General features: G+C 37.0%; 1 protein-coding gene across 2 annotated transcripts; it reads right to left on the reverse strand.

Annotated features, from left to right (window-relative positions):
- Positions 1-9,374: 9,374 nt before the first annotated feature.
- Positions 9,375-25,429, reverse strand: LOC116729568 (zinc finger protein 501-like). Of its 2 annotated transcripts, XM_032578204.1 has the most exons (4): positions 25,175-25,429; positions 20,950-22,015; positions 20,408-20,865; positions 9,375-10,603 (listed from the first exon to the last, which is right to left on the reverse strand). In XM_032578204.1, exons 1-4 carry the CDS (start codon positions 25,238-25,240, stop codon positions 9,506-9,508), a joined length of 2,688 nt encoding a protein of 895 aa, XP_032434095.1. In that variant the 5' UTR covers positions 25,241-25,429; the 3' UTR covers positions 9,375-9,505. The 2 variants fall into 2 exon arrangements, with proteins under 2 accessions (XP_032434095.1, XP_032434096.1); XM_032578205.1 differs by lacking the exons at positions 20,408-20,865; positions 20,950-22,015; positions 25,175-25,429 and adding an exon at positions 11,941-12,301 and having other exon boundaries at positions 9,375-10,783.

The raw sequence follows: 25,429 nt of genomic DNA on the forward strand, positions 1-25,429 counted from the left end.
AGGCACATCTTTTCACTTATTAAACCTTTTTACGTTGATTTCCCCTCTTTCAGGTTACAAACTTTGAAGTCTGCTCACAGAAATCAGTCAGAGCTTAAAGCGAATCCTTTAATCATAAATCCAAAATCTGCTGCTTTTGGAGGAGATAAAAAGGCGACAAATATCGATGAGTCGGGGTTTTTAATGTGTCCTTTTTCCCTCCATGTTCAACAAATTTAAAATAAAATGCATTTAAAGTGATGCTGGATGTTGAGAACTTTTTAGATGTGTTTTTAATTTAAGATTAATAAACTGGAACTCACTACCACCTCATGATAAGACAATAACTCACATTAAAATAGTCACTTAAAGCCTTAAGGACTGGGTAAAGATAATCTATAAATGTACTCATTTTTAAACATTTTAATTATTTTGATTCAGAAGTTTTAAATTCATTATTCTACATCTCTTTTTGATCTTTTTATTGTATTTACTATTGATTTTAAACTTTTCATTTGAACCAACATCTGGAGTTTGATGTTACGAAATGGATACGACTGAAAAAATCCTGATTGAGTTCAAATAAACAACAAAATAAAATATTATTTATTAGTAAATATTTTAATTAAAATCAGTTGTTTAAGTTTACATTATGATTTAATGGCATAATAAATTAATTGCATCTTGTGAATACATTATTTAACTATTTAATTTAGGATTTATTTCTGTCATGACAGATGTAGTTAATGACTTAATTATTTATTTTCTTCTTACTTAATTTTGTCTCTTTTAGCTTGATGAATATAAATAGGAGCCAATCAGTCAAATTTCAATAAGTTATTTTAACTTACATTTTATAATAAAAATGACTAAAAACAGATTTTTATGTAAAAAAGCATAGCTAAAACGTTATGATTAAAAAAATTCTGATCTTCCCTCCATCTTTCTGATGCCTCTCTGCCGTCCCCTGGCGGACGTCAAGTTGAAAAACAGTGTCATAAAGAACCTCTTTCTGCTGAAACCTATTTAATTGAGGGGCTTCAGCATAAAGGGAGTTGAGTACAGAAGCATGCCACACTTTTCAGCTTTTGTTTTCTTCTTTTTAAAAACTGCTTTATGTTGGTTTGTTGTGAGAAAACTACAAATGTCATGAATGCTTTTGCAGAGCATCATTTTTCTGGATGTGCTGTTGCATTTATTCCTGGTTTTAAAGTCCCTTAAAGCTGAGATTTCTCTGCTGAATCCTCTTATTTGACATTTCCTCTCTCACCTCTGGCACCATGACACTGATATGTCTGAACTGTTCAACTGACTTTCTAATAATAATTCCTGGGGGTGATTTATATCGTTCGCATCGATGTTAGCATCTCGTCCCAGCGCGGCTTCACAGAGCAGAGAGTGAGATTTCTCCGTCTCGCAGCTTTTTTTCTGCAGTTTTCCTGCTGAATCTGACACCCAAGTGTCAGAACAGATATCTTTCTGCTCTCCACAAAGGCAGCAAAATTGCTCACAATTCTCTTATGCTTTCTGGACTTGTTTGTGTGCAGAACTGCAGCGTGGGGAGAGCAGGAGGCTGCACCTCCTGCTGCTTCAGCTGCACTTTTCAACAGCATCCAGGAGTCACTAAAAGCTCTTGTCACACAGTTTTGCTACGCAGTTCAACAAAAGCAAAAATTGCAATACTGTAAGTTCTTTGTTGCTTTATATCGTAAAGTTGGATACTTGGTTGGAGTTCCAAACTTTGCTGATTTTCCCTTTTATAATCTAAAAAAGCCCTGCTGTTTTGATCAAGCTGAGAAAAACTTTGACTATTATCCCGGAGTAAGTAATTCTGCTTTTAGCGCGAGGAAACACTTTGACAAAACGAGTTCAAACAACAGACAATCCTCGTCCTTGTTTGTTTGTAGTTGTTGACTGGAGCCGTTCTGGATCTTTGTGACTGTTGGTGAACGCATGGCGTCACTCTGCCCTGCTCAGGGCCCCATCTGCGCTCAGCCAGCGAGACCAACATGTGGGCACCCATCCAAGCTTACAGTTCGAAACAATTCCCCACAGAGTCAAAGGTAAAAAATAATAATAATACAAAAAGGCTTTATTTTACAGCTAAACCCAAACTTTCACAGAGACACAACAGAGTAGACTGATAAAACGTAATAAGAATACATGCAGTGTGGATTTGCAAGCCCTGGCTTTCTGCACTTAGCTGTGAACAGTAATCGCACCCTTTGTTAAAATAATTAATGGGCTTAACACAATTTTTTGTTACTGGAAACCGTCCAGGATCGGAGGGAAACTTGAAAGCCTTCAGCATATTAAGGCTTTCAAGTTCCTCTAAGGAGGAACTTTGTTCTTAGAGAACAAAATGTTCCTTCTTTCTCCAAATTAAAATTATATAAAATATAATGCAAGAAGTCACTGCTGCAATTAAAGCTGGGAGATAAATCAGTTTTACTGATTTGTTAAATTTTCTGTTTGATGAATATTTAATTTTTTGGAAAGTCTGGATTTTTTTTTTTTTCTTAGATTGTGTATTTACTATCTCGTTTTATCATCTGACTGAAATAAAAGAAACTTTTTGATAATATTTTCTGTAACTTCAGTTTGAGAATAGAAAAGGTGAAAAACAATCAGAAATCGATTTTGGTATGGAAAAAATTTTAGATTTTGTTTTTAAAATGTCTGAAAAAAATTCAGATTTTGTATTTCAGTTTTGGGTCTCAACTGTTTATGCAAACAGTCCAAGCGCTAAAAAAAACCATTCAATTTTCTGAAGTAAGTTGATGTTTTTTGGTGTCTGTGAGCCGTTTAAAAAACATCCAGATTGTTGAGTCACTTTTCACCGTTACCAAGCAACCCGAGCCCAGCCCGTCACCATAGCAACCCAAGCTGAATTCCAGCCTGTTTGATCAGCTGGTTTGACTGCTGTATCCACCGTGCAATGGCTACTGGAAAAAACAAAATGCTTTGCTTTCTGCACAAGCAGACACCACTTACTGGTTGTGCAGGAGGTTCTATTAATGCTTTTCAAAGATGTACAGTTGTGTAATTGCGCAACCATTTTCACATGTGGGTGTAAGCGTTGAGTTGGGGGCGTGGCCAGCACCAGCTTACTTGGATTTAAAGTGACAGAGGCCCTTAAACAACTCATTCTGTTATCTAAAAATGATTTTGTGCAAAGTCCAGTCCATAAAAGGATTGCCCAGCCCCTGCTAGTGTTACATTGGTTGGTAGCAGTTTTGTTTTTGATGACAGAGATGCAGAAAAGGAAAGTCAGAGAAATCATAAAAACAGGTTGGCTTGTTTTTCATCCTCAGAGAGCCAGTTGGACATCTGACCTCTCATACTGAAAGGTTTCTGTAAGAACTGACATTCTTTGAAAAGTGTCTTTTACAAACCCTGAAATTGGCAGTTCAGGCAATTGTGCAATTTAGATTCTGTCAAAAAACCAAAGGAGGAGTTCTTCCAGGTTTCTACCCAGATCTTCACTCTGCACTCCTGAAAGTCAGAAAGACTGAAAAAAATTAAATGTACAGCTTTAGTGGCAGCCAGGTTAGAGACGTTACCGCCGGGAATAAGAGGTTATATAAGTAACACAACATGTCAGGTCAGCTGAGGTGAACAATAACAGTCACATTAGATATGTGTGCACATGTTAGTGCACAGCTGTGTTTAACTAAACATTTCATAAGCTCTTGCACAATTTAAATCCTTTAATAATTATGTTGCTTCTCACAAAGACTTAAAACTTTAAAAGTTGCATGCTATAAAGTGAAAGAGCAAGTGAAAATCTAACATTAAAATTTTAAAAAGAAAAGAAGTTAAAACATATGTAACTGTTTGGGTCTCTTATGCCACACAGAGGGGAATGTTTGAAATTGCAACAATAAAAATGGTCAGAGGGAAGGTTATTCATATTTCCAAACAAAATGACAAGTTTGGTTTAAATTCTTTTCACCAATGACTACAAGATTATTTAGTTGAAATCAACTCAATAAAAGCAATTTTATGTTTTTACTGAGTAAAGTCCATCTAACTGCAAAGGTTTTGATGCACTTTGCAGGATTTAATGCACCCTCATGGCAAAGGGTCGGTATCAATAGGTATGGTTAGCATAAACAACTTCCAGTACACGGTATCCACAAGTCTGAACCGGAAGTGACCCGCGCCAACTTGGTAGGCAAATGTAGCACAAAGCATAGCGGCTCCATGGCTTCCAGACCAACAAAAAGAAAAATATGTAGTCACTCTTGACTAATGTGTAAGAGAAAAAATAACAAAATGGCTGCTGTCAGGCTCGACCCGTATGAGACAGAAAATGGCAACATGTCAGACAATGTGGACAAGCTGCCTCCACTCTCACAAAGAAAGCTTACAACATGGAGGGGCTTCACCTGGATGCACATTGGATGAATCAAATGTTTAAACGGATTTGTAAAGGACGCTCAAACTCTTTGTGTGAATAACGAGGTTCTGGTGACTTTCAGAGTGAGTACATGTAGTAACAAACACGTAGGCTATATGTCCATCTCAGCTAGCACATAGAAGCTACATTAGCTAAGCTAATTTTGCTATTTGGCAGTAAGTACTACAGTAAATATCACCGATAATTATATTAGTATTACACAGAGGTGGGTAGATTACACAAAAAAATCGAGTTTTGAGTACAGTTGTAAAGTACTTACATTGCTTATAAGTTTGATAGGAACGAGGAAAGAGCTAGTTCTAAGTTTGTGACTTTTTTATTGTTATAGCAACTCCATAATAACTGCCTACCAAGATGGCTGTCAGTTGCAAGGTTTCCAGAAGTGTGCCGGCACATAACTACATACCAAGCTACATTCTGTAGAAACTTCTTTCGGGTGTTTTAAGTTAATTTTGAACTGTGCTTATATTGTTTATGCAAAAGGGAAAAAAGTTGACTTACAAGGAAATAATCAATTGATGCGATTTAGCTAGATGTAACAGTCTGATTGTGTCAAAGTCTTATTTTGATAAAGTCTAACTGATAGAGACTGAGAAACCTTTTTAGGACATAAAAATAACTTTAATTCCTCATACTGTCAATATGTTGTGTATTCAAGAGTTTTTCTACATCTCAGTGTTTTGTGTTGTGACAGCCTTATGAGCCCTGTCTTTGCACAATGACTGAGGGCCGTGTTATTTTATCTGGGCTGTGTGTAATTAAACCCAGAACAGCAGAACAACAGAGTGGTATTATTTTAGCGTTACGCACATGATGAAAATAAACACTGTAAATATAAACCCCGTTATTAAACTGCTGCATTCAAGAACAGATTTAGCTGTGGTTAATCACAGTGCAGCAGTGAAGTGTGATGCCTTAAACACACGTTGTCCTGTCGACGTCACACCAGCACTGTAAAAACACGCAAAGGAGTCTGATGCAATGAACACAAGGCCACATGTTAACCTCACCAGGTCATTTATATTATCATTAAAAGACTATTATTGACATTTATCTGCATGATTTTCAACATCTCCTAAAATAATCTCAAACAGGGCCTGCACAAGCCTTTTTGGGGCCTTGAGCAGATTTTCAAATGGGGCCCCCCGAAACAACAAGCCGAAGCAAAAAGCTTCAACAATCCTACGCTAACATACCTACTAGCATTAGCGCTATTTGGTAATGAGCTTACATCATACAAGTTTTAATATAATTTTAATCATACAGGAGTAGCAAATGTAACACTTATGGGCTAGGCAGCTAACTGCGGCTACTAAAGCATGAGAGGATTGTTCTTTATAGGAGCCTGAGTTGTGAATGAAAAACGGGAGGCAGTGCTTTTAGTTTTGGTATATATATATATATATATATATATATATATATATATATATATATATATATATATATATATATATATATATATATATATATATATATATATATATATATATATATATATATATATAAAGTATATATACAGTACAGACCAAAAGTTTGGACACACTTCTCATTGAATTCAATGAGCAAGTGTGTCCAAACTTTTGGTCTGTACTGTATATACGTATATATGTATACTTATATGTGTATACTTATATATATATATATATATATATATATATATATATATATATATATATATATATATATATATATATATATATATATATATATATATATATTTATATGTACATACGTATATATGTATACTTATATGTGTATATATATACTATATATATATATTTATTTATATATATATACATATACGTATGTGTTTACATATATATCTATAGAGATATATGTATACATATACATATACATTTATGTATATAAATGTATATAGATTTATGTATATGTATATATGTTTATTAGTGATTTTCTTGTGTATGGTACATACTGTATATGTATATGTATATGTATATACAGTATGTATATGTATGTGTATATGTATATATGTATATGTATGTGTATATGTATATTCGTATATACGTATACATATGCGTATATACGAATCAATGAAATATACGTATTTCATTGTTTATATGTTGCTTTTCTGGAGAAACAGTTTCATAATTTATTTTAAACCCCAATATTAGAAGGACCCGATTAGACAAAGCAGCTTAAATAATCAAAAGTTTTGTGTTGGTGTTAGATGATATTGCTTTCTGAGTCTATTTCATAACACCAATGTTTAGCTGGACCTGAATTTGTGTATTAACATAACTGAGAATTTTACTCACAGAAATGCTGTGATTCAATTGTTTTCAAATCAGTTTTCATTCAAGAAACCCAACAAACTATAAACATCATCAATTAATATCACAGCTGTCATGCTAGTCAAAAAATTTCATTGTGTCCTGATTATATAAACCGTTGCACACACAAAGCCATTCCTGCGCTAGTTAAGCAGTAACTAATTTAATTAGTAAGTTAACTTTTCATCAAACCCACTAATTGCTCTTCATTATGTGCTATAGTCATGTACGCCAAATTTGTCCTTTTGTTCCTGAGTAATTTATTTAGAAATACTAGAGTTCAACCCAGTATCTGAGTGTGCCAGCTCTGTACATCCTCAGAAACGTACTGGTGATTCCTCTGATCACACGTATGAAGATAGACCGCTGCCTCTGTGGCTGCTCTGCACCTGGCTGGCTTTCTTCCTGGGTTTCCATTTCCAATGGTTCCTGGTTCTGCTGCTGGTTCTGCTCCTGGTTCTGCTGTTGGTTCATTTCCTCCTGTTGTTTCTCTTTCAGCATTTTGATCATCTCTTCCACTTGGCACTCCAGGGCGGCGACTCTCTTCCGTAAAGTATTATTTACATCCAACAGTTTTTGTAATTCTTTCTTTTTCTCCTGAAGTTGCTTTTCTTGTTTATGTTTGATGTTCGCAGTTTGTATCTTCCGCTCCTCAATTTCTTTAAGGAGAGACTGTTTCTCAGCAGCCATTATGCTGATTTGATTTAAGATGACACGAAGTTTCTGTGTCTCTTGTGCTAAGGCCTGTGAACAGAGTTGCATTTTCTCCTCGTTCTCAGAGTCACAAGATGACGACTTGCTGCTTCTACTCATTGTTGCTCGTTTCTGACTGGACAAAATCCAATAAATGTTCAATATTTTCCTGTATTAATTTCTTAGGAATTGCCTTTTTGATTTCAATAAGTGTTCAGAAAAGCTCCTTCTACTTGCTCTGTCTATTCTTCAAAATGTTCATCTGAAGAGCAAATGGTTACATGGAATTCAGGAAAGCAGCTTTGTGATGTCACAGAGAAGAGTGTGATGTCATAAATAGATGACATCACTGCCTCTGCAGAGCAACTAGAAAGCTGCTAACGTTCGAAAAAAAACAATTTGTATTTTCTATTTCAAATTGTGAAACTAGTAAAAAAAAAAAAGCAAAGCAACCAATCATTTTTATATAAAACATTTATACTTATACTAGTTATCAATGAAAATATGAATTGCTTTTGAGCCAGTGATTTTTATATGTGTGTGTATATTAGAACGAGGTAGTGTTCATGTTTTTATAATCAAATATGCGTAATTTTTGTAATTATATATAGATTAATCTAGGACGCCGACTTAGACAACATTCACATGATATATATATATATATATATATATATATATATATATATATATATATATGTATATATATATACTACCGTTGTGGTAGATGTAGCAATACCAAGCGACTGCAACATCAGGAAAAAGGAGCACGAGAAACTAGAGAAATACCAGGGCCTCAGGGAGGAACTGGAGAGGGCCTGGAAGGTGAAGACCACAGTGGTGCCTGTGGTCATCGGGGCCCTCGGGGCAGTCACCCCCAAACTGGACCAATGGCTACAACAGATCCCAGGAACAACATCAGACATCTCAGTCCAGAAATGTGCAGTCCTTGGCACAGCCAAGATACTGCGCAGAACCCTCAAGCTCCCAGGCCTCTGGTAGAGGACCCGAGCTCAGAGGATAAGAACCACCCGCGGTGGGTGAGAAGGGAATTTTTTTTTTTATAGATATATATATATATACTGCTCAAAAAAATAAAGGGAACACTTTAAGTGTTAAACACCTGTTTAAGTGTTCCCTTTATTTTTTTGAGCAGTGTACATACACATATATATATATATATTCTTGTGTGTGGTTTGATCACCTAAAATATCCTTTAATATATATATTAAAAAAGTGATTAAAACAACCCATAAATCAGATGACAGCTGATAAAATACACACATTCCTGCTGTGAACACAAGCCGTCATGAATATCATTTCCACATCTTGTTTCCTTCATTTCTTCCAGTTCAAATTGATCCTTTATGGGCCACTTAGGTACAGGAGTTTATGCAGCACAGTCATGTATTAATATGATCTGCATTCCCAGTTCAGGTTCCAGTTTGGATGAGAAAGGTTGGATGATTATGATGAATCAAATGGCTTCGACTCACATTAAGGCTGTTTCCCGTTCTTATTTCTTTCGTTTCAGAAACATTTCTGAAATTAGACAAATGGTCTCCAGAGTTGACCTGGAGAAAATCATTCCTGCTTTTATGTCATCTCCTCTGGAAAACTGTAATGCCATTTTTAACTGCCGGGATAAATCCTCAATTTCACCTTTGCAATCAATACAGAACGCAGCAGCCAAACTTCTCACCAAACCCAATAGATTCTGTCATATCTCTCCTGTTTCATTTTCACTCCACTGGCTTCCAGGTGATTTTAAGATTTGTTTTAAAGTACTTCTGCTGACATACAGAACATTACAAGACCAGGCTCCTAATTACTTAATTACTCTAAGGAAGAACAGAAGTGGAAAACAAGGCAGAAATAGAAAAATCTAAGGAACACCAAAAAAGACAAAATTCCAAAGCCAAACTCAAACAACCCCAGATCCTGACAGCATCTTTGTTTTTGCTACAACAAAAGGACGACATGACAATTTATTTGCATGCTTGTTATTATTATTGATATAAATGTTACTGACAGCACCGGCTGTTGTCGCCATAGTGATAGAAGAGAGGAGGAGAGAAAAAAGTTCCCTCACATTCCAGATGTTGCTGCTGTCTTGTGTGGATCAGGCTTTTTCACCAGTGTGGATTTTCTGATGATGCTTCAGCCCTGAAGCAAATCTGAATCTCTTCTCACACTGACTGCAGCTATAAGGCTTTTCACCAGTGTGGATTCGCTGATGACTCTTAAGATGTGAGGAACGTTTGAATGTCTTCTTACACTGATCACATCTGAAAGGCTTTTCACCAGTGTGGATATGCTTATGATACAGCAGCCCTGAGCAATCTTTGAATCTCTTCTCACACTGACTGCAGCTATAAGGCTTTTCACCAGTGTGGATTCGCTGATGACTCTTAAGATGTGAGGAACGTTTGAATGTCTTCTTACACGGATCACATCTGAAAGGCTTTTCACCCGTGTGGATATGCTTATGATACAGCAGCCCTGAGCAATCTTTGAATCTCTTCTCACACTGACTGCAGCTATAAGGCTTTCCACCAGTGTGGATTCGCAGATGAGTCTTCAGTCCTGAAGCAAATCTGAATCTCTTCTCACACTGACTGCAGCTATAAGGCTTTTCACTAGTGTGGATTCGCTGATGGCAGTTAAAACTACCCTTCCGAATAAAAGCCTTTCCACACTGGTCACAGAGATAGCGCTTCTCTCCAGTGTGGATTCGCTGATGAGTCTTCAGTCCTGAAGCAAATCTGAATCTCTTCTCGCACTGACTGCAGCTATAAGGCTTTTCACCAGTGTGGACTCGCTGATGGCGGTTAAAACTAACCTTCTGAATAAAAGTCTTTCCACACTGATCGCATCTGAAAGGCTTTTCACCAGTGTGGATTCGCTGATGAGTCTTCAGTCCTGAAGCAAATCTGAATCTCTTCTCGCACTGACTGCAACTATAAGGCTTTTCACCAGTGTGGACTCGCTGATGGCGGTTAAAACTAACCTTCTGAATAAAAGTCTTTCCACACTGGTCACATCTATAAGGCTTTTCACCAGTGTGGATTCGCTGATGAGTGTTAAAACTAACCTTCTGAATAAAAGTCTTTCCACACTGGTCACAGAGATAGCGCTTCTCTCCAGTGTGGATTTGCTGATGAGTCTTCAGATTTGACAGTTGTCTGAATCTCTTCTCACACTGACTGCAGCTATAAGGCTTCTCTCCAGTGTGAATGTGTTGATGAATTTTCAGATACGACTTGAATCTGAAATATTTCAGACACTTGTCACAACGGTGTTTGTTCTGCAGCCTCTGGGTGGGCTGAACCTGCTGTCCATCGCTGGGACCAACTGAGGCTTTATCATCATGGCCGCCTGGGTTTGTGCAGGTTTGGTTCTACGAAGGGAAGTACAGTAATTATAACCAACAGTAAATATAATACACAAACACTTTGATAGTCAACAGCTTTATTGCTTTGCAAAGATTAAAAGCATCCTAACACATCTCCCCGTTTAGTTTAATCAAATGCAAAAAGTATAAATTTGCCTTTCTCTCAGGTGGACTAGAGGTCTGGAACCTGTGGCCCCACCAGTGGCTCTTTGGACATTTTATAATGGCTCCTAATAATTTAGTTAAAAATGCAGAAAAACCAACTGACGGTCTTTTAATCTAGGCATAATGACAAAAATACATTTTAATAAAATGGTAAATGTCTGAACTTATATAGATCTTTTCCAATCATTTTGACCATTCAAAGCGCTTTACACTGGAGTCACATCCACCCATTCACACACACAAACTCTCACATTTATACATCAGTAGGGCGTAAGTGCCTTGCCCAGGGGTACATCAACATGTGCCAGGGGGAACCTGGAATTGAACCTACAACCTTCTGATCACAAAACAACTACTCTACCCACAGAGCCACAGTCGCCTCATAGTCGTCAGTAATATACAACAGAACAATTGCATTGAATTTCCACAACAGAAGGACAAGAAAAGTTCCAGTTTTGTATTTTTTAATCTGTTTTTCTTGTCATTGTGCTGAAAACTATCCTATAATTTTACTAAATTCTCCACAAATATCTTCATTGATATGAATGATTATTTGAAGGCAGATTCAGGTTTTAATTTTTACATTTAACCTTTTTAGCAGTTAATATATTATTCAGGTGTTTATGATAAATAACTATTTGTGAGGACAAGGATGTCTGTGAATCTGGGAGGAAGGTTAGTTCACACACACACACACACACACCCCCCCACACCCCCACACACACGCCCACACACACACACCCACCCACGCATACTTGCACACCCCCACACACCCCTACACACCCACACACACCCACACACACACACACACACCTTCATACTTATAGCAGTTCAGAAAACCGAAATGAAAATAAATGTCATGTTTTTGAGGTGTGGCATGAAGCCAGAGTACCCAGAGAAATCCCATTCATGCACAGAGAGAACATTCAAAGTAAATGCAGAAAGACTATTAAAAACAAAAAAGTAGCAATTAGTTCCCACAAGTTTTAATAACTAACCTCTTCCAGTGATGCCTTCTCTTCCAGGTGAAGTTTCTCCATTTCAGTCCTGCGTAAAACAAACATTCATAACATGGAAAATTGAATTTAGGATATTTGTGCAGCAGGGGCAGCAGTTTCAGATATAGTTGAAACCAGATATTTATTAGAGACAACCTGATTTCACACATTATGATTTTAAAACAGTCTTAACTTCCTGCTTTATGTCAGCCAGGATTAAATACATTCCCTAATTTCTCTGAAAAGTTTTCATTTCTGTTTTTCATTTAGAAAGTTTTCAGAAGCTAAGCTAACTATGCATTTAAACAGATGCTTTGTAAACTTCTAGCACTTTTAACAGAAATAACTGAGAATCATGAAACAGAGGGATGATTTCTGCTTCACAGGTTTAAGTTTTAGTAATGACATGATTCTACATTTTGTACAGTGAATTATTAAACATCAGTATGAATTATTACAAATATATGTGATAAAGAAATAAGCATTTACTTACAATTTCTGCGAGCCACCTCTTCAGATGATCTTTGTTATAATATTTACATTTGACAGATGCTCTTATGGTTTCCATGGTAACATTGTTCGAAGGATTACAGCTCCATAAACATTTAACTCTCTATGTATTTAAAACAAAACAATCAGCCATCTGATTAGGCTAATTACAGACTTTATTCTTCTGTGCACCAGAAAGTTTCACTTAAATGTTAAATCTATTTTATTTTAACAGATCTGGAAACTTGTTATGGTGCATACAGTACTGTTTCCATGGAGACAGGTTGTTTGGATATTTTACATCTTAATGTAACTATAGTTGTAACAAATGACTATATTTGTTATGTTTTGTAAATGTCACTTCTTTTAAAACAAGCTGCATTCGTATGTGTGAGCCTCTGTGTTTATCCGAGCCTGCAGAAGCTAAAAGAGACGGAGGAACACAGAATTATTTATTCCCAACAGTCCCGCTGTCGGGTGGCACAAATATCACAGCAACAATCACTAAATGTGGTGCATATGGATCCTGAGCTAAAATATGGCGGCCCGTTCCTTCCGGCCGTCGTAGCCCCGTGGGCCCCGACCCGGATCGCCATGGTAACGGCCCGCAGCCCTCAGGGTTGCAACCCCTGGACAACTAAGCTAATGTGATACTAAGACTGAAGTAACTAAACTAAACGTAAAAGTTTAAGCAATTTATTGGAAATCAATAATTAATAAATACCGGGCCGGTGTCGCTAAGTTAATTTATCAGCCAATAGAACTAGAACTTTGTCATCAATATTAAGGATTTACTTCAAACAATCCTCTATATGTTGCTGAAAAGTTACTTTCTAGTTAGCTTGTCTTATTTAAAGTGTTGTAAGATATTTGGACTAGAAACTCGACCAAAATAACTTTAAGTTTCCTGCTAGAATAAAAAATAATCTGGAGGAAATATTTAGATGAAAACCACAGAAACAGGTTGTTGTCTGCATTATTAGCAAAAATAATCTATTTTCACAATTTTCAGATGCTTATTCCCATTTTGTGTGATACACTGCAAAAACACAAAGTCTTGTCTTTACATGTGCATGTTGCTGTAACTGAGCTCAGTCACTACATGTGCTACTGTAGACCAAGATTAATACTGCTGCTGCTCAATCCTAATCCTGCTAAATCTTTCTGGTTCCACATCAGGGTTCTTTGTCCCTCTGAGGGGGACTTCCCTGATGCGGCTCGGATCAGATCGGTTCATTTATTCATATAAACTGCCTGAATGTGAAGCCTGCAGCTGTTCTGGGCGTACAGGAGAAGCAGAACATGGCGGCGGAGCTCAGCTCACCTGCAGCCAATCCAAGGTAACGCCTATAACGCAGCAAATCTAAAAGCAGAAATCAGAGATCCGGATTGTCATGGAGCCACCATGCAAAGTTTTATTAAATATTTCAAGTCTCGTATAACTTGAGGGACATTAAAGGTATTAAAGCTTCAACAGGTAAGAAAACAGATCTGGGATTACTCAGCCGCTAAAGGTATTTCAAGAGTTTTGATAAAATAATCCTTGGTGAAGCTGATTTTCTGGGTGGGACTGTTTGGATCTGGCTTTGTGTTGTGACTCTACTGCTTTAATAACTAAACGCAGTGAATTCAGAGTAAATTCTGCTCATTTGGTGAAAACTGAATGTTAAAGCAGGTTAGTAATTAGGCCTGTCTCAATAGCAAACTTTACTGGACGATAAATTGTCCCAGAAGTTATTGTGATAAACGATAATATTGTTGTTTTGAGACCATTTTTAAAGTAATATAATGGTAATGGCAATAAAATAAATAAAATGTGAGGATTTGGGTTTTCTGTGTGTTTATTTAGTTCCTGTGTCGTCTTATCCACCCCTTGATTGATCCCAGCTGTGTCCTGTTTCCCCTGATTACCTTCCCTGTGTATTTATATCCACCATGTCTGTATTTCCCTGTTGGATCTTTGTGTTGACTTTGGTTCCAGTACCACCAGTACTTGTGTTTACCTTGTCTCATCGCTCACCTGTGCTGCCTGGATTTCTGTACACTTCCTTATTAAAACTATCATTTGCATCTTAACCTGGGTCCAACCGCATCTACCTCACCACCTCTAACCGCAAATCATGACGTAAAACAGATATATAATTAAAGCTCATCAGTTTCCAAGCTTACAGAGAAACTCTCTGCTGAGTCTCATACACTTTGCAGGGCAGAAAACTATTTTAAACAATATCAATAGAAAAATTCAATAGAAACACAGAACGAAATAAATCTGCCATTCATCTAAGAGAAAATTATTATTTTTTTAAGTCCCTCCGCCTCCACACTATTGTTGGAACAATGGTTCAGTCCAAAGTGTAGGAGGAGCAACAGCAGCTGAACGGTACCGGCTCCGTTAGAGCCGCTGAAGTGAGGAGCTAGCTGCTAGCTGTTAGCTGCTAGCTGTTAGCTGCTAGCTGTTAGCTGCTAGCTGTTAGCTGCTAGCTGTTAGCTGCTAGCTGCTAGCTGCTAGCTGTTAGCTGCTAGCTGTTAGCTGCTAGCTGCTTGCTGCTAGCTGTTAGCTGCTAGCTGTTAGCTGTTAGCTGCTAGCTGTTAGCTGCAGCACAAACAAAGAACCTTCCAGTAAGTAAATACTTAAAGTCAAAGACATGCTACACATTTTATTTACTTTCACTGCTCAATAGGAAGAAACACATTAACAATAAAAATCAGATCAATATTTCATTACTTTGGCTGAATCATGATAAACTGCCTCGTTTTGCCTTAAATCAAAACTAGCTAAACTGGCTACATTGCTTTCATAGACTTAGCTTTTTTTCTGTCGAAGGTTTCCAATATTTCAATTACATTCAGCTCTCTAACTCTTACTTTAATAAGAACAGTTTGAACCTGGAGGGGCTGAGCGTTACCACTAGCCGACAGCTCAGTATGGGAGCCGAGAGCCGAGCAGCTGACGGGGAAAATTAATAAAGTTTGCCTTTATTTCTTATCTTCTTCAACGTAGAGCCTTTAAAACCACAAAATAAAACCTGAATATTTTCTAGAAAACTCTGGTGCTGAGCCATAAGTTGAAGTTATGATACTCCCAGATATTCAATTTCTACATGTTTGGGTTCTCAGCCATCCAGGACACGGAACAGCCTCCGAACCCACCCGCCCCACAAAACCAGTTTAAAGCAACTGAAGTTATAATTTATATAACACATAACTTGTATTAAGAGCCACTGCAATAAATCAACATTTATGAGGAATTTTATTAAGTGGAGTCACTCATTAAAACTTGTTTTTATTTAGATCGGTGACCCGGAACCAAACTCGTATCTAAATAACATTTGAATCTCAGTTTGAGTTCAGTGGATCTCAGCACGTTGAGAAAAACATATTTGTTATGCATTGCTACTTACATTTTGGCCCTAAGGCTTGAACACAAAAATATTTTTGAACCATATTTTACGTGACATTAAACTTTAACTTTGCGCTTAAGAAATGTTCCTGTTTATTTCCCCCCAATAATGAGATGGGATTTACGCCCTTCCTTCAACTTCCAAACTTTTGACCATGTTGACCAACTTTTCCCTGTTTGAAGCAACCATTGGCTCAACTTCTTATACTTTATAAAAAAATCTTAAAAATACCAAAATAATTTAAATTGACGAGAACCTGTGAACATCCGTTAATAGAATATTTAATGAGGCCAGCCTAATATTTTTACAGCCTTCGCTGTTGAAGCTAAAGAATGTCAAAGTAATTGTTTTTCGTTATTTATTCAGCTTTAATTCGCTGGCAGCAAAACTCTGCAGGTGTTTAGAAATGACTCAAATACATTTTAGGACTTTGCTTCAGCAACACTTGTAAAACCTACAATGTTGTTTTGTTTTTTCTTCAAAAAACAATCACGTTCAATGATGGATCATAATATTGTGAGTTTCGTTTGGTTTTCTCAAACAATTTTGCTGGAAGTTGTTGCTTGAAGTTCAGGAACATCGGTCGACATGCAGAACTGCTTCATTCTGTAGTAATACTCCTCAGACACCAGAGGGCGCCACAGCATCGGTTATAAAAAGGCTTCACTATAAACAGGTTTGAACAATAATATAGATTCCGGTTTGTTTAGAGTTTTTCACTGAAACATTAAGTTTTCTATTTATATTATATTTCCCTTCCGAAAATATGTAAAATAATCTGATTTAGAAACATAAAACCAAACCAATCCATTAAAATATATATTTTTAAATATCCAACAATTCCGATTGAATTATTAATAAATGTTAACTTTATCCAACCTCTCACCATTATACACACACCAGCGACTTTATTTGCTACAGTTGTTCAAATTGTTGTAATAGAGTTGTACGATTCTGAGTATTTTATTATTCTAATTTATTTTATATCAATCTGAAACCATGTAAATACCGGGCCGGTGTCGCTGATTTTAACACTGATATATCAAACTTCTGACCTTTTGGTGTTTGGTGCGTTTTCCTTTGACTTATTTTGTTCAAACTTTAAAGTTTATATTCTACAAAATACTTTATATTTACACAATTAACAGAAACAATTGAAATGTGTGTGCATTTTTTCCTAAACAAAAAATATATAATTTGATATCCAATCAAAAAATCTGTTTTTAGTAAGAGTTGAGAAACTGCAGTACAAAAATTAAACAATATTTTGATCTTGTCATGTTAGTATTGATCCAATAAACCAACTTGGGAATCAACATCAGTATTTTGCATCTATCCGCCCACCTCTAGTTTCCAGCCAAATGCAAATGAAAGCATGTAGGTTTCTGGATGTGGTGAAGAAGATTAGCTGAAGTTCAAAACCTCAGAATGAGGAAGGAAAGAGACGTCTCAGACTTTGACTGTGCCGTTGTTGTTGGTGTGAGACAGGCGGCCTGACGGCTGACCTGCTGCCATTTTCACAACCAGCCGTTCCTCTGGCTTACAGAGAAAGTCTCCAGTGAGGAGGGAGGTTCTTAAGCTGGTTTATTTTAACACTTATTCAACTTTTTGATCAGGTTTTAATTGTGACTAACTACCTGTCAGTGTACGGCTACATTTTAGCAATAAATAAATGGAATATATTTTATTTTCCAAAGAATCAAATCAGAAGTGCGTTGAGAAACCAGATCTGGGGAAAGATCTCAGAAATTGTACTCAAGAAAGAGCAGCACTACTTCAACATATTTTACTGTAGTAAAAGTAAAAAGTATCTGTCCAAGAAATTACTCAAGTAAGAGCAAAACATATCTGGTAAAAAGTAATCAAGTACTGATCAGATTATTAATCATTTAATATTTAAAAATGTCATCATCAGATGGACCGAAATATAAATTTAAGTGGAAATTTTGCTGTAAAATGACAATAATTCATGTAAGGAGCAAAAAGTAATAATATTAGGCAAAATATTTTTGTCCAAATCAGTTTCTTTCAGTAAAAAAATCTTAAAAACTTTAACAAACTGCAGGTGTGTGTCTGGTGAAGTTTTGGTTAAAACATGTTTGTTTGTTTTTCATTCATTGGGTAGAAAATCCAGAAATTTTACTCCAGTTAGAGTAGAAATACTTCATCATAAAATTACTGAAACTACAGAGTAGTAAAAATACTCCTAAAAGTATTTTTTTCAAAGATACTTGGGTGAGTGTAATTAGTTAGTACCCAACTCTGTCAGAATCAAGCCACCTGTTGCTACAAGTTCCAGTAAAAATCACCAGGACGCCATCGGTGTTTGATAACCGTTTATTTTCAATATACATTTCATTTGAAAAATAGAAATTCTACAATAAACCATTTTTTCTTCTCTAGAAAGACTCAAGTTAATTTAACAATAAAGTGTCAGTTTTCCTCTGCAGCTTTCTGACAGGCGGTGAACTAATAACTCCACTGGAAAACCTGCAGAGCGTTGAGTTGGAAAACAAAGTGAAGGATTGAAAATAGAGGGATCAGAGTGAGCATCTGTATGAAAACATGATCTTTGTGTGCTAATATGGAGACGTCAGCAATGATCCATCAAGTTTGGAAGAATTATGATGAAATTTTCCAACAGTCTGAACTCTATTCATTTTCCAGTTGGAGAAAAGTATCTTTCTTGACTTTTTTTCACCTTTGCGGTCACATTTAAACCAATTTCAGAGTTCAGAAGGATATTTTGTCCTGATATATAAAACCCTACAACTGAGATAGAGGTGCTCTTTATTATTACCATTCACACAAGCCAAACAATTGAAAAGTATTGGGGAAAAAAATTGGATGTGGAAAAATGTGTAGGAACACAATTCATGTTTTCTGTCATAATTTAGCTGTTAGGTTTTATATGGAGGAAATTTAATCTCATTTTTCACACATTGAAATTATAACCCTGAATCTAATCTGTGCAATTATCAATATATATTTTTTACTCTAAATGCACAAAAAAATTCATCCGCAAATGTTTCTTGAAAAATGTAATTTTTGAAATTTTATTTTATGTTTTCAGGCTAATTTTTGAAGGCAAATTTCTGCAGGTGAATTTTTTGCAGTGAATTTAAAGTGTAAAAATAAAAAAATGTTGACAAAATTGCACAAGATAAAAACTCATTGTCATAAATTCGATTTGTAAAAAAATCTGATTCCAATCAGGTTATATTTCTTCCAAAATGTTGAAGGATATGTTTAAATTTCACTAAGCACTAAATGCAGGCTAGAAAATAAGATAAAGTTTATTAGTGATTTTCTTGTGTGTGGTTTGATCACCTAAAATATCCTTTAATATATATATAAAAAAAGTGATTCAAACAACCCATAAATCAGATGACAGCTGATAAAATACACACATTCCTGCTGTGAACACAAGCCGTCATGAATATCATTTCCACATCTTGTTTCCTTCATTTCTTCCAGTTCAAATTGATCCTTTATGGGCCACTTAGGTACAGGAGTTTATGCAGCACAGTCATGTATTAATATGATCTGCATTCCCAGTTCAGGTTCCAGTTTGGATGAGAAAGGTTGGATGATTATGATGAATCAAATGGCTTCGACTCACATTAAGGCTGTTTCCCGTTCTTATTTCTTTCGTTTCAGAAACATTTCCAAAATTAGACAAATGGTCTCCAGAATTGACCTGGAGAAAATCATTCCTGCTTTTATGTCATCTCCTCTGGAAAACTGTAATGCCATTTTTAACTGCCTGGATAAATCCTCAATTTCACCTTTGCAATCAATACAGAACGCAGCAGCCAGACTTCTCACCAAACCCAATAGATTCTGTCATATCTCTCCTGTTCCATTTTCACTCCACTGGCTTCCAGGTGATTTTAAGATTTGTTTTAAAGTACTTCTGCTGACATACAGAACATTACAAGACCAGGCTCCTGATTACCTTTGTCAGCTTTTAACTAAATATTCTGCTGCTCATGGTCTTCGTTCTCAAACTCTGAATGTTCTGGTTGTTCCACCAACACGGTTAAAAACTAACGGGGGCCTTTCAGTCGGTGGCTGTGGAACAGTTTACCCTTGCAGCTCCGTTTTTCTGACTGGAGGTTTTTAAAAAGCAACTCAAACATTTGTATTTTCCCAGGTTTTTATCTCTTGATTTTACTGTGTTTCTTATGTTGGTTTAATGTTTTCTATTGTTTTAAGGCTGATTTCTATTGTGATTTATGATTTTATGTCTGTGACAGGCACTTTATAATTAAACTTTACTTAATTACTCTAAGGAAGAACAGAAGTGGAAAACAAGGCAGAAATAGAAAAATCTAAGGAACACCAAAAAAGACAAAATTCCAAAACCAAACTCAAACAACCCCAGATCCTGACAGCATCTTTGTTTTTGCTACAACAAAAGGACGACATGACAATTTATTTGCATGCTTGTTATTATTATTGATATAAATGTTACTGACAGCACCGGCTGTTGTCGCCATAGTGATAGAAGACAGGAGGAGAGAAAGAAGTTCCCTCACATTCCAGATGTTCCTGCTGTCTTGTGTGGATCAGGCTTTTTCTCCAGTGTGGATTTTCTGATGATGCTTCAGCCCTGAGGAATCTCTGAATCTCTTCTCACACTGACTGCAGCTATAAGGCTTTTCACCAGTGTGGATTCGCAGATGAATGTTAAAATGACTCTTCCGAATGAAAGCCTTTCCACACTGGTCACAGAGATAGCGCTTCTCTCCAGTGTGGATTCGCTGATGAGTCTTCAAATTTGACAGTTGTCTGAATCTCTTCTCACACTGACTGCAGCTATAAGGCTTCTCTCCAGTGTGGATTCGCTGATGAGTCTTCAGCGTTGACGGATCTCTGAATGTCTTCTCACACTGACTGCAGCTATAAGGCTTTTCACCAGTGTGGATTCGCTGATGACTCTTAAGATGTGAGGAACTTTTGAATGTCTTCTCACACTGATCACATCTGAAAGGCTTTTCACCAGTGTGGATATGCTTATGATACAGCAGCCCTGAGGAATTGTTGAATCTCTTCTCACACTGACTGCCGCTATAAGGCTTTTCACCAGTGTGGATTCGCTGATGGCGGTTAAAACTAACCTTCTGAATAAAAGCCTTTCCACACTGGTCACAGAGATAGCGCTTCTCTCCAGTGTGGATTTTCTGGTGATGCTTCAGCGTTGGCAGAGCTCTGAATCTCTTCTCACACTGACTGCAACTATAAGGCTTTTCACCAGTGTGGATTCGCTGATGGCGGTTAAAACTAACCTTCTGAATAAAAGCCTTTCCACACTTCTCACAGAGATAGCGTTTCTCTCCAGTGTGGATTCGCTGATGACTCTTCAGCCCAGAGGAATCTCTGAATCTCTTCTCACACTGACTGCAGCTATAAGGCTTTTCTCCATTGTGGATTTTCTGGTGATGCTTCAGCGTTGACAGATCTTTGAATCTCTTCTCACAACAATTGCAGCTGTAAGGCTTTTCACCAGTGTGGATTCGCTGATGGCTGTTAAAATGACTCTTCTCAATAAAAGCCTTTCCACACTGGTCACAGAGATAGCGCTTTTCTCCAGTGTGGAGTTGCTGATGAGTCTTCAGCCCAGAGGAATCTCTGAATCTCTTCTCACACTGACTGCAGCTATAAGGCTTTTCACCAGTGTGGATTTGCTGATGGCGGTTAAAATTACCCTTCCGAATGAAAGCCTTTCCACACTGGTCACAGAGATAGCGCTTCTCTCCAGTGTGGATTCGCTGATGAGTCTTCAGATTTGACAGTTGTCTGAATCTCTTCTCACACTGACTGCAGCTATAAGGCTTCTCTCCAGTGTGGATTCGCTGATGAGTGTTAAAACTAACCTTCTGAATAAAAGCCTTTCCACACTGGTCACAGAGATAGCGCTTCTCTCCAGTGTGGATTCGCTGATGAGTCTTCAGATTTGACAGTTGTCTGAATCTCTTCTCACACTGACTGCAGCTATAAGGCTTCTCTCCAGTGTGAATGTGTTGATGAATTTTCAGATACGTCTTCCATCTGAAATATTTCAGACACTTGTCACAACGGTGTTTGTTCTGCAGCCTCTGGGTGGGCTGAACCTGCTGTCCATCGCTGGGACCAACTGAGGCTTTATCATCATGGCCGCCTGGGTTTGTGCAGGTTTGGTTCTACGAAGGGAAGTACAGTAATTATAACCAACAGTAAATATAATACACAAACAGTTTGATAGTCAACAGCTTTATTGCTTTGCAAAGATTAAAAGCATCCTAACACATCTCCCCGTTTAGTTTAATCAAATGCAAAAAGTATAAATGTGCCTTTCTCTCAGGTAGACTAGAGGTCTGGAACCTGTGGCCCCACCAGTGGCTCTTTGGACATTTTATAATGGCTCCTAATAATTTAGTTAAAAATGCAGAAAAACCAACTGACGGTCTTTTAATCTAGGCATAATGACAAAAGTACATTTTAACAAAATGGTAAATGACTGAACTTATATAGATCTTTTCCAATCATTTTGACCATTCAAAGCGCTTTACACTGGAGTCACATCCACCCATTCACACACACAAACTCTCACATTTATACATCAGTAGGGGGTAAGTGCCTTGCCCAGGGGTACATCAACATGTGCCAGGAGGAACCTGGAATTGAACCTACAACCTTCTGATCACAAAACAACTACTCTACCCACTGTCAAGAAAATCCGAGCTCATCCCACTTCCCCATGCTGGAGATTTTAGTTTAACAGTAATAATAAATAAAGTTATCTTTAAAATGAATCACTCAAGTGACATCAAGGCCCAACAGTAGACTTAAGTGTCAATAAAATAAATCTGGTGGTGTGTGTTGTTTTTGTGTCCAACAAACTTTGCTTTAATTCTACTTTTTTCTATATAATCATAAGAAATCATAGTCAGTCAGAGAGAGTCATGAAACAGGAAAAGCAGGTTTCCTGGAAAAAGAGGAAGTAAGTTTCCAGCCTGCAGATTTATAAAAATAGCTGAGACTATTCCTTATTTTAAAGCATGAAAGTTTTAAAGACTGAAATCTAAAACATTTTGAGTAATTTGATAAGATTCAAAGTAAAATACTTATATTAATATTGGTTTACTTGTAATAATACTTACAGTTACATTTGTGGGAACACTTACAAGAAAAACAAGTAACTGTAACTTTGGTATTAAATAATTAGAATCATGGATTATTCTTGGTTTCTTTTCAGAAAAACATCTGTAATAACTCACATTAGGATTATAATAAGGATAATTAATAAGTTATGGTTATAAAATCATAAATGAATGATAAATCAGAGAAGCTGAAGAAAATAAATGTGATATAAGTTATGGTTATAAAATTATAAATGAATGCTAAATCGGAGAAGCTAAAGAAAATAAATGTGATATAAATGTGATTTTGACATTGAACTTGAAATGGTGTAAAAAGGTGTAACTGCAATTAAACATCACTGATATGTTGGAGGTAGAGAGTAGGTGAAAGGTGAACGGTTAAGGGAAAAAGGGGAACTAACAGGAGAGCAGAGATGATCAACGCCTTATTTAGAGAAAAGGTGAAAGGCAAGAGACATAGGAGGTTGAGCAACCCTGAGACATTAGCACAGACATCCGGAAATGTCTGTAAGACAGTGATGGATATGAGATCATCTGTCTGAGCAGTCAGAAACCCTATAAAAGGTGGGTGCAAAAGAGGAACCTTTTGTTGGATCCTCCGGGCAGCTTCGAGCCAAGAGATGGACAAAGAACTCTGCAGCTGAAGAAGAGCCGGGGCCACGGAGGCGAAGACTGTCCTGCCATGAGGACCAACCCGTCAGGCCCACAACCTGTGGCTTCAAATCGCACTTCTCTCATCGGCTGGGTTCAGACCCCAAAGACAAAGATGAAGACAAAGACAAAGGCAAAGACAAAGAAGAAGAACTGGTGCCTTTTTTCCTGCCAGCACCAAGTCCTGTGTGACCTCACCATCCATGCGGAGAAGAAGCTCATCAGACCTACAGAGATCCCTGCCTTCGCCGATCAACATCTTCCTCCTGCTGCAACACCTTCTTCATCATCAGGCCAGGTCTGGGGTTCGAAACGCCAAACTCCGTCCGTCTCTCTCAAAGGTTCCCTTTTTTAGTTCTCAGTCAGCAGTAGGGAAAGATAGACTAGATGATTGATTTTACTTATTTGATTATTTCTGCTACTGAATTAAGCTGTACTGACCCTTGCAAAACTGCCTTACTAATAAAATATTTAGCATAAAGAAAATCTAAAAGATGTTGTGGACATTCAGTTAATGAGTCACCTTAAAGTTCTTTGATGGTTGTAAAATAGCTGTGATGTTTGATTCTGGAGAGGAAAAAGTTTAAAATGTTTTTAGGTTGCTGGTAGCCCAAATTTAAAACGTCATCCTTGGGACTCGCCCGAGTCACTAAAACCTACCTGGTTCAATAACAAATGCAAGTTGTAAAATAGAGAACGAGCGACCGTTAACAGGTGTGCTCTGTGAAACTAGTTGGCTGTAGGCTGCTCAGTCTGGCTAATTCACAGGGGGAAGAAGGGTGGGACACCTGGATGTAGGCCGTCAGAAAACCAGGCGAATCGTTTCTCGAAACCAGCTTAAACAGAGTTTACTTCAGTTCTGGACAGGGTAAATCCCAGCAGATTTAGGAAACTCAATTAACCCGTTAGAAGGAGAGCTGGTAGCACATCTCCCCTCTCAGAAGAGGAAGCAGAGAGTGAGACAGTAGAGACAGAAAGGAGGGGGGGGGTGTTGCGCAACAACACCACAGAGCCACAGTCGGCTCATAGTCGTCAGTAATATACAACAGAACAATTGCATTGAATTTCCACAACAGAAGGACAAGAAAAGTTCCAGTTTTGTATTTTTTTATCTGTTTTTCTTGTCATTGTGTTGAAAACTATCCTATAATTTTACTTAATTCTCCACAAATATCTTCATTGATATGAATGATTATTTGAAGGCAGATTCAGGTTTTAATTTTTACATTTAACCTTTTTAGCAGTTAATATATTATTCAGGTGTTTTATGATAAATAACTATTTGTGAGGACAAGGATGTCTGTGAATCCGGGAGGAAGGTTAGTTCACACACACACACACACACACACACACACACACAGACCCTCATACTTATAGCAGTTCAGAAAACCCAAATTAAAATAAATGTCATGTTTTTGAGGTGTGGCATGAAGCCAGAGTACCCAGAGAAATCCCATTCATGCACAGAGAGAATATTCAAAGTAAATGCAGAAAGACTATTAAAAACAATAAAGTAGCAATTAGTTCCCACAAGTTTTAATAACTAACCTCTTCCAGTGATGCCTTCTCTTCCAGGTGAAGTTTCTCCATTTCAGTCCTGCGTAAAACAAACATTCATAACATGGAAAATTGAATTTAGGATATTTGTGCAGCAGGGGCAGCAGTTTCAGATATAGTTGAAACCAGATATTTATTAGAGACAACCTGATTTCACACATTATGATTTTAAAACAGTCTTAACTTCCTGCTTTATGTCAGCCAGGATTAAATACATTCCCTAATTTCTCTGAAAAGTTTTCATTT

Source organism: Xiphophorus hellerii, chromosome 12 (genome assembly GCF_003331165.1).
Source record: "Xiphophorus hellerii strain 12219 chromosome 12, Xiphophorus_hellerii-4.1, whole genome shotgun sequence".
Classification (NCBI taxonomy): Eukaryota; Metazoa; Chordata; class Actinopteri; order Cyprinodontiformes; family Poeciliidae; genus Xiphophorus; species Xiphophorus hellerii.

Bases quoted from the DNA above. Each gene is read 5' to 3' on its own strand.
- LOC116729568 (XM_032578204.1), bottom strand. From the start codon at position 25,240: ATGTTTGTTTTACGCAGGACTGAAATGGAGAAACTTCACCTGGAAGAG. The intron at 20,866-20,949 runs GTTTTAACCGCC...ACAATTCCTCAG, and splicing joins GGCTTTTATTCAGAAGGTTA to GGCTGCTGTATCATAAGCAT. The intron at 10,604-20,407 runs GCCTGATCCACA...ACTGGAGAGAAG, and splicing joins AAATCCACACTGGAGAAAAA to CCTTATAGCTGCAGTCAGTG.